At 43.5% G+C, this 13,196-nt stretch overlaps 1 protein-coding gene across 1 annotated transcript in view; it reads right to left on the bottom strand.

Moving 5' to 3' along the window:
* si:ch73-242m19.1 overlaps positions 1 to 13,196 on the bottom strand; it is a 28,921-nt gene that overhangs the window by 3,722 nt on the left and 12,003 nt on the right. Inside the window, exons 15-39 of the mRNA XM_036955494.1 lie at positions 12,823 to 12,992; positions 12,486 to 12,756; positions 12,063 to 12,265; positions 9,438 to 9,590; positions 8,730 to 8,823; positions 8,415 to 8,549; positions 8,225 to 8,328; positions 8,011 to 8,122; positions 7,860 to 7,909; positions 7,474 to 7,650; positions 7,126 to 7,243; positions 6,337 to 6,511; positions 6,014 to 6,152; positions 5,597 to 5,747; positions 5,334 to 5,429; positions 4,958 to 5,122; positions 4,520 to 4,749; positions 4,075 to 4,213; positions 2,371 to 2,491; positions 2,096 to 2,208; positions 1,769 to 1,918; positions 1,258 to 1,479; positions 795 to 944; positions 524 to 658; positions 110 to 262 (exon numbers count right to left, since the gene is read on the bottom strand). Of these exons, the coding sequence (XP_036811389.1) occupies positions 110 to 262; positions 524 to 658; positions 795 to 944; positions 1,258 to 1,479; positions 1,769 to 1,918; positions 2,096 to 2,208; positions 2,371 to 2,491; positions 4,075 to 4,213; positions 4,520 to 4,749; positions 4,958 to 5,122; positions 5,334 to 5,429; positions 5,597 to 5,747; positions 6,014 to 6,152; positions 6,337 to 6,511; positions 7,126 to 7,243; positions 7,474 to 7,650; positions 7,860 to 7,909; positions 8,011 to 8,122; positions 8,225 to 8,328; positions 8,415 to 8,549; positions 8,730 to 8,823; positions 9,438 to 9,590; positions 12,063 to 12,265; positions 12,486 to 12,756; positions 12,823 to 12,992 (3,726 nt within the window). The remainder of the gene's footprint in view (positions 1 to 109; positions 263 to 523; positions 659 to 794; positions 945 to 1,257; positions 1,480 to 1,768; positions 1,919 to 2,095; positions 2,209 to 2,370; positions 2,492 to 4,074; positions 4,214 to 4,519; positions 4,750 to 4,957; positions 5,123 to 5,333; positions 5,430 to 5,596; positions 5,748 to 6,013; positions 6,153 to 6,336; positions 6,512 to 7,125; positions 7,244 to 7,473; positions 7,651 to 7,859; positions 7,910 to 8,010; positions 8,123 to 8,224; positions 8,329 to 8,414; positions 8,550 to 8,729; positions 8,824 to 9,437; positions 9,591 to 12,062; positions 12,266 to 12,485; positions 12,757 to 12,822; positions 12,993 to 13,196) is intronic.

Below are 13,196 nucleotides of genomic sequence, written 5' to 3'. Positions count from 1 at the left end.
TTTACAATGATGTAAAATGAGAAGAAAATGTGAAGATTCATTCCACTTGTTATCTGTAATGTTGTAGAAAGAAATGCATGTGAATGAGTCAGAGTGAGGATAGGAGGACCTGTTTGCTGAGCAGTCTCTTGGTGCAGTTGTACTCCGTCTGACACTGTGTCATGGCCCTCTGAGTGACTTCCAGTTCCTGCTTCAGTACGATCACTTCACCCTCTGACATCATCTTCATTTGCAGTGCCTCCCTCTGACAGGACATCTCCCTCTAGACACAACACAAGTCACAGTCGCACAAAACGTCAGCAAAAAAACATGAAAAGCCACAGCCAATTCTGGTGCAATCCATGAGTCTCTACATTTGTATTCATATTACAATCATTTAGCAGAGGCTCTTATGCACAGGTTAACATCTGTGCATTCAACTTAAGTAGGTCAAATCATAAAACAACCGTGATGTCACGGTCATTGCAAGTCAATACACTTGTGTGATTTTGGGGACACTCCTTTCCAATCCTCCAAACCGTACCTGCTGGCTGTGGAGCAATCTACGGTGAAGCTTGCCCTGTCCAACCACCTGTCTCCAGTGGCCCAGTGCCTTCACCTTAGACAGCAGGCCAGTCAGCAGACTGTTCTCCATGCTCAGGTCATGGAGCTCCTGCTTCTGATGGAGGAGAAGAGGAAGAAGAAAGATTAAGGAAGAGAATATCTGTTAGTCATGAATGCAATAATTCTGTAAACAGCTGAGTCACAATTCAGTCACTTGCTTCGAAAACAACTTTGGGCCCCAATCGTCTCACCTCCGACTGTGTCGTAAGAAGAGCTTCATTGCCTGTAGTGGAGCCAAACTTCTTCAGCTTGATGATGTTATCCACTCCCTCTCTCCTCACTTTGCTCACCAGCTGAGTAACATCCTGGTCCATTCGCACATGGTACTCATCAAGCCTGGCCTGTGATCCATCCAAGTAAACAATAAAGTAAAAAGACGAGAGGGTGTGCGTTATGGTGCTTTTAGTGTGGCAGTGATGTGGTCAAAAGTACGATGCAACCAAACACCAACTATTTTCCAAATTAACCAGTTATTGTGGATCAAAGTTAGTCAGGACCATTATGAGGTGTTACTAAGAGACTATAAGGTGCTCATACATGCTTATGTCAAGTCTTATAATGCATTCTAACAGCATCATAATGCATTATACCCTTCAGGCTTTAGATAGTTACCGTTATGATAAAAAGATAAAAGGTTTTAAAAGCGTTTCGTACCTTCAGTTGAATGCAGGTGGAGAAAAGTTGTCGGACCAGGGAGTCATAGCGCTGTCTGTATTTTAGGCTAATCTGCTGCTCCAGACCTCTCTGTTCCTCCTCCAGTTGGGTGACCCGGGTACGCAGGGCTGTGGTCTGCAACATCATCCCACGACAGAGCCCACTGACCTCGCTGTAAGGGTTGATGGTCTGGGACTGGGACGCCTCAAGGTTCTTCACATCCTGCAGGACAAATATTGTACAGAGAGAAGTCAAAGAAGCAAGAACTTAAAGATACGTTTGTGTGCAGTTTAGCAAATGAATGGTATAAAGCCCCGGAATCAAACCGGTTTGGAACCCTGCTCACGTGATAACCAACCTTGCCCGACACCGGAAGACTAGCGTTATCTCCCAGAGGTTCTAATCCCAGTCGTTCACACATATACTGTATTACCAATGGGAAAAAAAGGCATTGCATATCTTGACACACGTCTTATGCGCTGAACTGCTGAAGTACAGTAGAGTAGGATACCTGTTCTCTGCGGTAGAGCAGCTGGCTCTCCTGCTGTAAGATCTGTTCATAGAACTGGGAGTAGAGGAGGAAGCTGCTGCGTTCTCTCTCCATCACAGAGCGGCCCAGAGTGGACAGACACCGCTGGAGGGGGGCCGCGGGGAAGGTCAGCTGGCAGGAGACGTATAACATATATGTTTGTCATGAAACTGTTCTCACGTTCTTGGTGCTTGGAACCTATGAACCTGTGACTGCCAATTTTTAATTATTTTTTTTTTCTGAGAAAAAGGACCATTGTTTTAGGGCTATTGTCTTGCCTGTCTGTCCATTCTGTGTTGGGTTTCTCACCTGTCCCTCCGCCGTCTGCTCAGCACACTCCATTAGCTGCTGGGTGAAGCGCTCCACTAACTGAGGTCTCTCTGGGGACAGACTGTGCTTCATGGGGCCTTGCTTCCACAACTCTGGACGACAGTCGTAACAGTGATTAGTCAACCATTACACCTAGAATCGTTCGACTCAGTAAAATGTAAACATCTTCAAATGTTTTAAAGGACAACAACAGAAATCCAGATCCAACATTGGTTACTGTCGTCGTGAGACATCCTGAGAGGTGGGTGGTGTACCTGTGGGGAGGCCTGTGTCTTGGCGTGCCCGCTCCGAAATCACCAGGGTCAGCTCTCTCGTGATCCTCCTCTGTACCGCTCGGATCATATCACACTCCGTACTCTCCAGCAGCCTGAGCAACTGAGGCACCATGCACAGACTCAATGAGATGTTCCTCATCATCTTGTTTGCCACATTACAGATATAACCTATTGCTCAGTCCGTAGAAACTGATTGAGCCACCATGCATAGAGTCAACAGAGAAACCAATGTTCATGTTTATCCTCATTTTCATTACACAATTTATAACCTATTCCTCAGTCTGTAGCACTACTCGACTAGTCTGGGTTCCAACCTTTAAAAAAAAAAAAAAGAAGTGTTATTTAACCTTTATTTAACTAGGGAAGTTCATTTAAGAACAAATCATTATTTACAATGACGGCCTGCCAAGAGGCAAAACGCCTCCTGTGGGGAAGGGGGCTGGGATTCCAAGTAAAAAATGTAGGACAAAACACACATCATGACAAGAGAGACACCGCTAAACACGACATAAAGAGAGACCTGCGACAACAACACAACATGGCAGCAACACAACACGACAACAGAACATGGTAGCAACACAACATGACAACAACATAACGTGGTAGCAACACAACATGGCAGTAGCACAACATGGTGGCAGCACAAACGTGGTACAAACATGGTTAGGCACAGACAACAGCACGAATGGCAAAAAAAAGGTAGAATCAACCTGAATCAAGGCTTTATTTCGTGAAGTGGAACAATAGTGAAACGTAGCGTGGCTTCAGTTTGGATCCCAGACTACTACGGTATATGGATTGTTACACGAATACAGTGGCTTTTATGTCCATCAGACATTATGTGTGTACATTTTGATAAAACACTCAAGTTGGATCACGTACACTGAGTGTACAAAACATTAGGAATACCTGATCTTTCTATGACAGACTGACCAGGTGAATCCAGGTGAAAGCTATGATCCCTTATTGACGTCACCAGTAAAATCCACTTCAATCAGTGTAGATGAAGGGCAGGAGACAGGTTCAATAATTATTTTTAAGCCGGGAGACAATTGAGATATGGATTGTGTATGTGTGCCATTCAGAAAGTGAATGAGCAAGACAAAAGATTTAAGTGCCTTTGAACGGGGTATGATAATAGGTGCCAGGCTCACCAGTTTGTGTCAAGAACTGCAACACTGCTGGGTTTTTCACACTCATCCGTTTCCCGTGTGTATCAAGAATAGTCCACCACCCACTTTTACATTTTAGCAGATGCTCTTATCCAGAGCGACTTCATACATTTTTATACTGGTCCAATGTGGTAATCAAACCCACAACCCTAGCGTTGCATGCACCATGCTCAACCAACTGAGCCACACGGAACCACCCAAAGGGCATCCAGCCAACTTGACACATTGGAGTCAACATGGGCCAGCATTGCTGTGGAACCCTTTCGATGCCTTGTAGAGTCCACGCCCTGACAAATTGAGGCTGTTCTGAGTTATAAAGGGGCCGCAACTCAATATTAGGAAGGTGTCCTTAATGTTTTGTACACTCAGTGTACATTTTACTCTCTACCTAAACTAAAACAAATCCAATTGTATTGGTCACATTCACATACACACTAAACCGTGTTAAAAGATTCCAATAGAGGTCAGGTGTGTGAGTGAGCTATCATGGTGTGCTGCAGTAGTACAGTACTTGGAATCTCTTGATGTGAACCTCGGAAGCTCCTGCAGGAGGCAGTAGAGGCTGGCTGTCAGACAGCAGAGCCTCAAAGTCCTTCTCTTTACCCATATTTTGAGCCAGGGCTCTCATACTTGGGTACTGGATGTCTGCTCTGAAATGTAGAAGCATGAGACCCACTGAGCTACATATTAACGATGAGACGACATCATCCCCCCCCCCCCCCCCCCCCCATGTATTCAAATCACATTTTATTGGTCACATTCACATATTGAGCAGATGTTATTGCGGGCGTAGCGAAATGCTTGTGTTCCTAGCCCAACAGTGCAGTAGTATCTAACAATTCCCAACAATACAATACAATCTAAAAGTAAAAGAATGGAATTAAGAAATATGTATTGCATGGTATGTCAGAATATCACATCAAGTAAAAACTTTTTCGTGGGCAATACTAACTAACCTGTAGAGTCTTGAGAAGTGCCTGTGGATCTTCATGGTATTGATCTGTTCCACCCCTAGCTGTCGCCTTCCCCAGCTCTCCTTAAACACCTCCAGCTGTTTGGTGAGGAGCAGGAAACCCTTTAACACAGACAGCACCTGGAGAGGGTCCTGGAGAGGGTCCTGGAGGGGAGCAGAGGAGATCCCCTTCTCTTCTTCATCAACACTGTCATCCACACTGCTACCATCCTCCTAGTATTAAGAAACAATACTGTCAGCCAGTGCAAAAAAAAAAAAAATGTTCACAGCGTTGCTTACAAGGTGCTTTTTCTGCCGGTAAACATAGATGTTACATACATGTTTAGGCCTACATGTGTTTTGAATGCAACTATGTACCTAGTAACCCATATATTTTAACACACCCCAAAGAAAAGATCTTCTAACACGTATGTAAATATACTTCCTCGGGCTTTCCACGTGAGTCCCCCGCCTTGTTGTCATGGAGACGTAGCGGTGCTGCCCCTCTCCCTCCGCTGTTCAGGACATCCTCCATTAGTAGAGACACGCCCAGGATCGCTCCATTGGCCTCCATCCTGCTGCGGTCACCCAGCCCACTCAGACACAGCTGGATTACAAGCAGCAGAAAGACCATGAACACCCACAATATAGTCATTTAGCATCGTAGATACTCTTATCCAGAGCAGCTTACAATGCATTCAACCAAAATAGATAAAACAATCACTATCGCGATCATTTCTAGTTGCCTCTATTTGCTAAATCACTTGCTAGTAAGAACGGAAAAACAAGAAATATCATAAAGGAGAGTAGAAGTCTACCTGCATGCAGTACTCAATGGGTGGGATGCCCCAAATGTCTACAGAGTGCAATCCATGACACACCAGAAAACTTCTCCATGGGTACATCCTTTGAGCCTAGAGAGCACAAATACATGATGACCTCACAATTGTCTAAAAGTTCAACCCTGCCTGAACAGTAGAACACTATCAAAAGTAGCATTAACTATACTGTGTTTCCCATTTACTCTGGATAGTAACACAAACACTGTCTGGGCTTTAGAAGTGTAAACTTTATAACAAACCCGGGGGCTGTGAGGCTCCATTGGCTCTGGTAAAGACAGTAGAGAACTGTGATTGGTTCTGACGCTATCACTCAGTGCAGGGAGGGCGTGTCCCATGTTGTCACTCACGCTCTGATAGGCTACGATGTTACCAGAGGAGAGAAACGCCTCTCTGAGAGAGAGAGAGAGAGAGAGCATATCAAATACTTTGTGTTTTCACTTTTGATTTCCATTGGTCCCATTGAACTGATTTAGCTAAATCAAGCTCAAGCGTTTGACACATAATAAGTTATTGTTGTTGTACATACATTATTGTTGACACATAATGTATTTGACCAAGGTCTGGTTCTTATGCTAGGAACCCTCATACTCCATTACACTTATCTAAACCAGCTCACTGATGGCATATATCAACATCTTCTACCTTTCTCCACTCACCTGATGAGGTGCCTCACAGCGGTGTCGTACTGCAAGAAGAGCACGTGTCTCCGTAGTTGAAGCAGGCGACCCACAGCCTCAGGGCTACCAGGGTCACAAAGAGAGTCAACCTGTTTCTGGATCTCCCACAGCTCCGCACCTTAACAATAACAGCATGGTCATTTAGCGGATGCTTTCCTCCAATGTGACTTACAGAACTGTCAACAGTGACACAGATAGTACTGTATATGTGTTCGATGCGGGAAATCAAACTCACAATCCTGCACCATGATTTAACCCCCTGAGGCATTGGAACCACGGGTCTGTTTATGACTAATGCATACCGATGCCTTCAGCGCCGCCCCAGTCAGCTGTAAGCTCTCCTCCTCCTGCTCCTCCTCCTCTCTTGGAGCTGAAGACTCCTGGGTTCCCCAGTCGGGCGAAACTGACCAGGTAATAGATGATGTCATGCAGGGCAGACACTATCTCCAGACTATGGTGAAGAGCCCGGCAACATGCCTGTTATGCAACAAAAGGAAACCAGTTCAAGATAAAGATCAACGTGCTCTATGCCGAGATCACCAACTAGAATCAGCCAAAGGCTGATTTAAAAAAATGTGCGGGTGGTCGGGCGGCCCGGAACATAATTACAAATCGTTTGTAGACTGCAAATGGACCGCAATAAACCCAAACAGATTTAATATTTGACTAAAAGATAACGATTTCAAACCTTGCTCACGTTTGCATATGATCACGTGTCTCTCTATTACGAGTGGGAGTACTTGGGAACAGATTTCCTACATTAAAATCACTTGGAGGTGATTTCCTGGTGTTTCTACAGTCTTTTATGTCCACCAATAAAAATGTAAAATAAAAAATTTAAAAATCCTCAGAAAACGTATGTGGCCAAATAAAACCCCAGTTAGGAAACCCTGATCTAGAGTCTTAGAAACATTCCATTGTTCTGGATTTAGTTTTCATTTGCATACAGGAAAGATAGACAGAGACGTAGCAAGGCCATGGTTTTGTTTTTTGACTGATATCACCAAATCTAATTTGAATCCACTCCTCCATGCATGTGTCTGTGTCCATCTGTAGGTTAACACAATGTAAAGCAGGTTAGAGCCTCTCACCGAGTCCTCCAGGGTTCTGAACATGAGGAGAACCTCAGTGTAGTGGGGGAGGAACCACAGGTTGAGGAACATTCTGCCGTCGGCTGACAGCAGGCGCCTGGGACGCCGCTGGAACTTCCTGTCCAACCAAGTGGAACAAAAATCATCTCTGACCTCCAACCGCAGAGACACTGAGCAAATACACTACCACAGGGTGTCTTCACACTCCTAAAATATTCTCTCTGTCAACATATGCAAGGTTTTCTGAAGCAAGTATTCTTATATGATCATTGATGTAGTGGATGTTTACCCACCAATTTTTTTTACCACTACATCCCTGAATTTCATGCTCTCTCACACTGGTCTTACCTGGGGTCAGGACGAACACCTAGTCCTGAGTCCATATCGCTTTTCAACTCATGGTCCTGGCCAATCAGGAAGTGGGACTGGCGGATGTCTGGCAGCTCGTCCAGTAAGGTGGTCAGGCTGTGGTACAGGCCTATAATCTGCCCTCTCACACAACACTGGGACATGCGCAAACTGAATCTAGGAAAAAGTTGACAGACACAGACAACATGTTACAGGTACACCTGGAGGAAAGTCAGACTTCAGGGAAATAAAGTCCCCAAAATGTGATGAAACAATCGGGTCTCCTGTGAATAAACTCTTCCAAATGAGTCATGCTAGGAAGCTTCACTTTAGCATGTCGGAACATGGCAATCATGATCGTCAACTTCTACTACAGATGTACATACTTTCGACAGAACTCAATAATCAGCATCCTCTTGATTTTTGCTACTTCATCCTGCGGTGAAAGAGAAGGTCATGAAGGTAAACAATCAAACAGTAATATCTGAGATCCAACATAGCTCCTGCCCCCTCTGACCTCTATGACATTTCACTTACAGGGTTCATCATCACAACACCCATGATCTGTCTCCTCTTTACGAAAGAGTTCAACATCTCATCTCGTGGACCCACTTTCTCCAGCTGGATGGAGACAAACGCCTCGGTCAGCCTGAACAAACACAACAGTCAAATCACATGACATAATAATTATATTTAACTGTAATAATATTGATAATTACAAAACATGGCCTTCATTGACCCTCCAACTCACCTCTCCCTGGTTCCTGCACCAGTTATCTTTGGTTCACTTGTATCTTTGCGAACTTTGGGACCCTGCTTAGCTAAGGAGCTTGCATCGCCACTAGAACAAAGAACCTAAATCAAAGAGAGAGAAAGAGAAGTCATTTGATCCCAGCAAACAGGCCACTGGATTAAAGTATATGTGTAGTGATGTAAGGTACCTCTGGAGAGCCTGTGAAAGTCTCTGACCAATAACATAGACACGCCTGCTTCACTGCACCAATCAGAGCGTTCTTCTGAGTCACCTGACAGGCCAGGGTCACCTGCAGGTTCTCTATGCCTGACCTATTCATGAGCTGGAGAGAGAAGACCGGGACTGAGGTGACCCCTATAAGATCAAGTGTGAATCATAATGGGTAACAGCTATAATATCGCTTCATAAAAAGGCAGGACTCTCTCTTGACATTGATTTACATAAAAGGTTGTGCCCTCTTATCTCAACTCTGAATCAGGCCCAAAGTCTCAGTTGAACTTACATGCACTACTGTCTCTTCAGAGTAGAAGCTGAATTTTCCAATCTGGTTCTCATCAAGCTCCTGGATGCTCAGTGGAAACTTAGATGGAGTGTACCTACAGGAGTCGGGAATAACAAACATAAGAATATAGCTGCGAGCAGCAATAAATAGGGTTCACAGGATGACAGAAAGGGCACATGATCAGATGGATAACAAAGCCAGCGCTCTATCACGTAGGAACTCATGAGTCTAAATGCAACATCTGGAGTGAATTTTAATACCTCAGCCATCCTTTGACCAATCCCTTAGCTTTTCTCAAACTAAGTTAAGACATGTACCATTGGCCTACAATCAGAATTGGGTGTCATTTGGTCTACGGTTCACGAGAAGAAGATTTTTGAAGTATTTCTTGCACATTTGAGCAAATTAGCGTATAGTGTGGTATAGTGTGGTCATTTGAATGCATCAACATTATTTTCTCAAACTCTTTAGGGGTTATTATTGTGAGGAGTCCAAAGACCAAATGTGGAGTGAATATGACTTTTAGTCCATGAGAAGAAGGTTTTTTATGATTGTTATAAGCATTAGCGTTACATTGTCAAAAAAGGGAATTGTTAATAGTTCCCTTATTTTTCAAGACCTACTGTAGATATACAATTTACTAAGAAAGAAAAAGAAGGTAGCTGCACATCTATCTATGTTAGCAGCGTAACAGGGTAAGGAGGGTACCTGTCCAAACAGCTGTCGTCCTGCAGTAGTGCCGTAACAAACAGAGGTCTATGCTCTGCCTTGTCTCTCTGGACAGCAAACTCAAACTGCTCCGGGCGCACATACAGGTGGAACTCATCAAGGCCCAGCTCCAGAGCTTGTGTTTTGTATAACCTAGGCGAGCCAGACCATAATATAAACACTACAGAATGCACATTTTATACCATAAACACATTTAGTAACACTTACCTCAAAGCCTGCAAATACAGTGAGGATAATCTCAGCGTAATGTAGTTTCAAATCAAATTTCCTGCAATTATATGCATTTTGCCATGGCTAATGCTGTGTTCCTCTGCTCAAACGTTATAACACAATCAATGGGCATGTGGGTTGAATGCCCTTTTTTTAATGTTATTCTCCCTGACTGTCTAGCTTTTCTTTGGTTGTTAGTTCTCAAAGATGGTATCATTTAATATATACACTACCGTTCAAAAGTTTGGGTTCACTTAGAAATGTCCTTGTTTTTGAAAGAAAAGCATTTTTTTGTCCATTAAAATAACATCAAATTGATCAGAAATACAGTGTAGACATTGTTAATGTTGTAAATGACTTGTGGCTGGAAACGGATGATTTTGAATGGAGTATCTAAATAGGCGTACATAGGCCCATTATCAGCAACCATCACTCCTGTGTTCCAATGGCACGTTGTGTTAGCTAATCTAAGTTGATAATTTTAAAAGGCTAATTGAGTATTAGAAAACACTTTTGCAATTATGTTGGCACAGCTGAAAACTGTTGTACTGATTAAAGAAGCAATAAAACTGGCCTTCTTTAGACTAGTTGAGTATCTGGAGCATCAGCATTTGTGGCTTCGATGGCAGGCTCAAAATGGCCAGAGGCAAAGAACTTTCTTCTGGAACTCATCAGTCTATTCCTGTTCTGAAAAAATTCCATGTGAGAAATTGCCAAGAAAAAAATCTCGTACAACGCTGTGTACAGCACTACTGCTTCACAGAACAGAACTGTTTCTAACCAGAATAGAAAGAGGAGTGGGAGGCCCCGAAGCACAACTGAGCATGAGGACAAGTACATTAGAGCTTCATTAAAATTAAATAGTACCAGCAAAATACCAGTCTCAACGTCAACAGTGAAGACGCGACTCCAGGATGCTGGCCTTCTAGGCAGAGTTGCAAAGAAAAAGCCATATCTTAGACTGGCAAATAAAAGATTAAGATCACAGACACTGGGCAGAGGAAGATTGGAAAAAAGTGTTATGGACAGATGGATCTCTAAGTTTGAGGTGGTCGGATCACAAAGAAGAACTTCGTGAGACGCAGAGAAAATGAAAAGATGCTGGAGAAGTGCTTGACGCCATCTGTCAAGCATGGTGGAGTCAATGTGATGGTCTGGGTGCTTTGGTGCTGGTAAAGTGAGAGATTTGTACAGGGTAAAAGGGATCTTGAAGAAGGATGGCTATCACTCCATTTTGCAACGCCATGCCATACCCTGTGGACTTAATTGGAGCCAATTTCCTCCTACAACAAGACAATGACTACAACAAGACAAGGACCCAGCTCCAAACTATGCAATAACTATTTAGGGAAGAAGCAGTCAGCTGGTATTCTGTCTACAATGGAGTGGCCAGCACAGTCACCGGATCTCAACCCTATTGAGCTGTTGTCAAGCCAATCCAACGTCTGGGAGGTGCTTCAGGAAGCATGGGGTGAAATCTCTTCAGATTACCTCAACAAATTGACAACTAGAATGCTAAAGGTCTGCAAGGCTGTAATTGCTGAAAGCGGAGGATTCTTTGACGAAAGCAAAGTTTGAAGGACACAATTATTATTTCAATTAAAAATCATTATTTATAACCTTGTCAACGTCTTGACTATATTTCCTATTAATTCTGCAACTCATTTCATGTATGTTTTCATGGAAAACAAGGACATTTCTAAGTGACCCCAAACTTTTGAACGGTAGTGTATATATATATATAGTTCAATATCTTTTCTGCATGCTTTCTGGCCTTGAAGCTGATACGTAAAGCTGCTCTTGCTAGTATCACTGCAAGAGCAGTGTGCGTGTTTCTTATTTTTTCTCATCTTATTCAACTGTTACCATGCACCTGCAAAAAATGATAGCTCAGATTTGCGAGTTCCTTTCGAATTTTGGTCATTTAGGTTGACCCTGAAACTGTTTTTCCATCCCGAAAATCACCACTTAGACGGCTCACCTAAGAATTTTCATTACAGAAAAAAAACATTGAATTAGCTCTAATGACTGTAATTTCCTTCATATTAAAGGGATAGTTTGAGATTTTGGCAAAAATTGGCTTCATTGCCAAAATCTCAAAACTAAAGTCGGATGAACAAGAATAGCTAGCATGCTAATTGTTCCTGTAGACTTCCAGTCATTGCGCTAAAGCTAGTAAGCATTGGCTCATGAAACTATCTCAAACTTCCATCATACTGGACGCAGAGACATAAAAATGGTATCCACGGTGGTAGTCTGCTGGAGCTAGCAATATTCATAAAATAATAATAATAATATTCAGAATTCAAAAAAAGATTTACAAATCGCAGACCCCTTGCAGTACATACCCCTGAAATAACTAACTACAATCAATATAGGAAGAATCAACTCAACTGTGCCAGATGTGCAGTCTCTGCTGCTGACTCCATAAGGCGATGGCGGATGGTGACTAACTCCAGCAGCTTGGCGAAGGTTTCCACAGCAAAGAACTGTTTCTCCTTCCCCTGCTTCATGTCCTGCTCCTCAGCCGATCTGATCAGAGAGACCCCCAACGCTCGGACCAGGGAGGGGTCCTCCATGAAAACATCTGAAAACAACTGGAGCGAAAGAAAAAACAATCTGCTGTGATCTGTTTGCAATCATTGCACATTACAATATTGATATAGATTCCGTGTTTTTTTTAACCTTTATTTACACAGGTGAGTCAATTAAGAAAATATAATTTTTACAATTAGAACTTCTCAAGTGGCAGGTGCAGCATATCAGTGTGAGGGAGATACTCGACTCCCTCGAATGTGAGGGAGATACTCGACTCACATCCTTTTGAGTTTGAGAGCTATAGTAGGCCCCGGGAGGATCCAGGGAGTGCCAGTGCTGCAGAGCCCGCTGTAGGAGTCTCTGTTCCAGGGTGACTCTCTCAGTCACCCCCCTGGCACGGTGGAGCTGGCAGAGCTCAGTGTGAGCCTGGGTCAGGGCCTGGTACATTTCAGAGGCCAGGCTTAGGGAGTGGTGCACCTCCAGAAGGAACACATTCATCAGGGCAGGACTGGTAACAAGAGGACAGACAGGCAGGGGTGTGCGCACACATTTTTACATTAGCTATTTATTTACACTGTTTAACATGTTAGTCTGTTTTGAGGTGACATCACATTACACTGTGATCAGTCTATAATTCATGGGTAGGACTACGACTTGCCTGCCACCACCGAGGGACACCAGATGTTTGGCCACATAGTTAGGAGGAAGACCATAGTCACAAGGAGTAGCTTCCTGTCCCTGACCTCCTCTCCACACCCGGTGGAGGTATTGCCGCTGACGATCTATCTAATAGTCAACATAACACAGTTAGAGAGACCTTTAGAACCCATGGCATGGAAAAGTGAATATATATTCGACTTCAAAACCTTTTGCTTTTATTAGCTTTGCTAACGGGCTATCCCGGCCAATAGTTTACTAATGGTCCTTCAAGCCAGATACACCTGTTATGATTCAACTATCAACACTGGCATCAATAGCTCTCTAGGCTGT

Source organism: Oncorhynchus mykiss, chromosome 19 (assembly GCF_013265735.2).
Source record: "Oncorhynchus mykiss isolate Arlee chromosome 19, USDA_OmykA_1.1, whole genome shotgun sequence".
NCBI classification, from domain to species: domain Eukaryota; kingdom Metazoa; phylum Chordata; class Actinopteri; order Salmoniformes; family Salmonidae; genus Oncorhynchus; species Oncorhynchus mykiss.
This window is presented reverse-complemented; position numbering and strand designations above follow the sequence as displayed.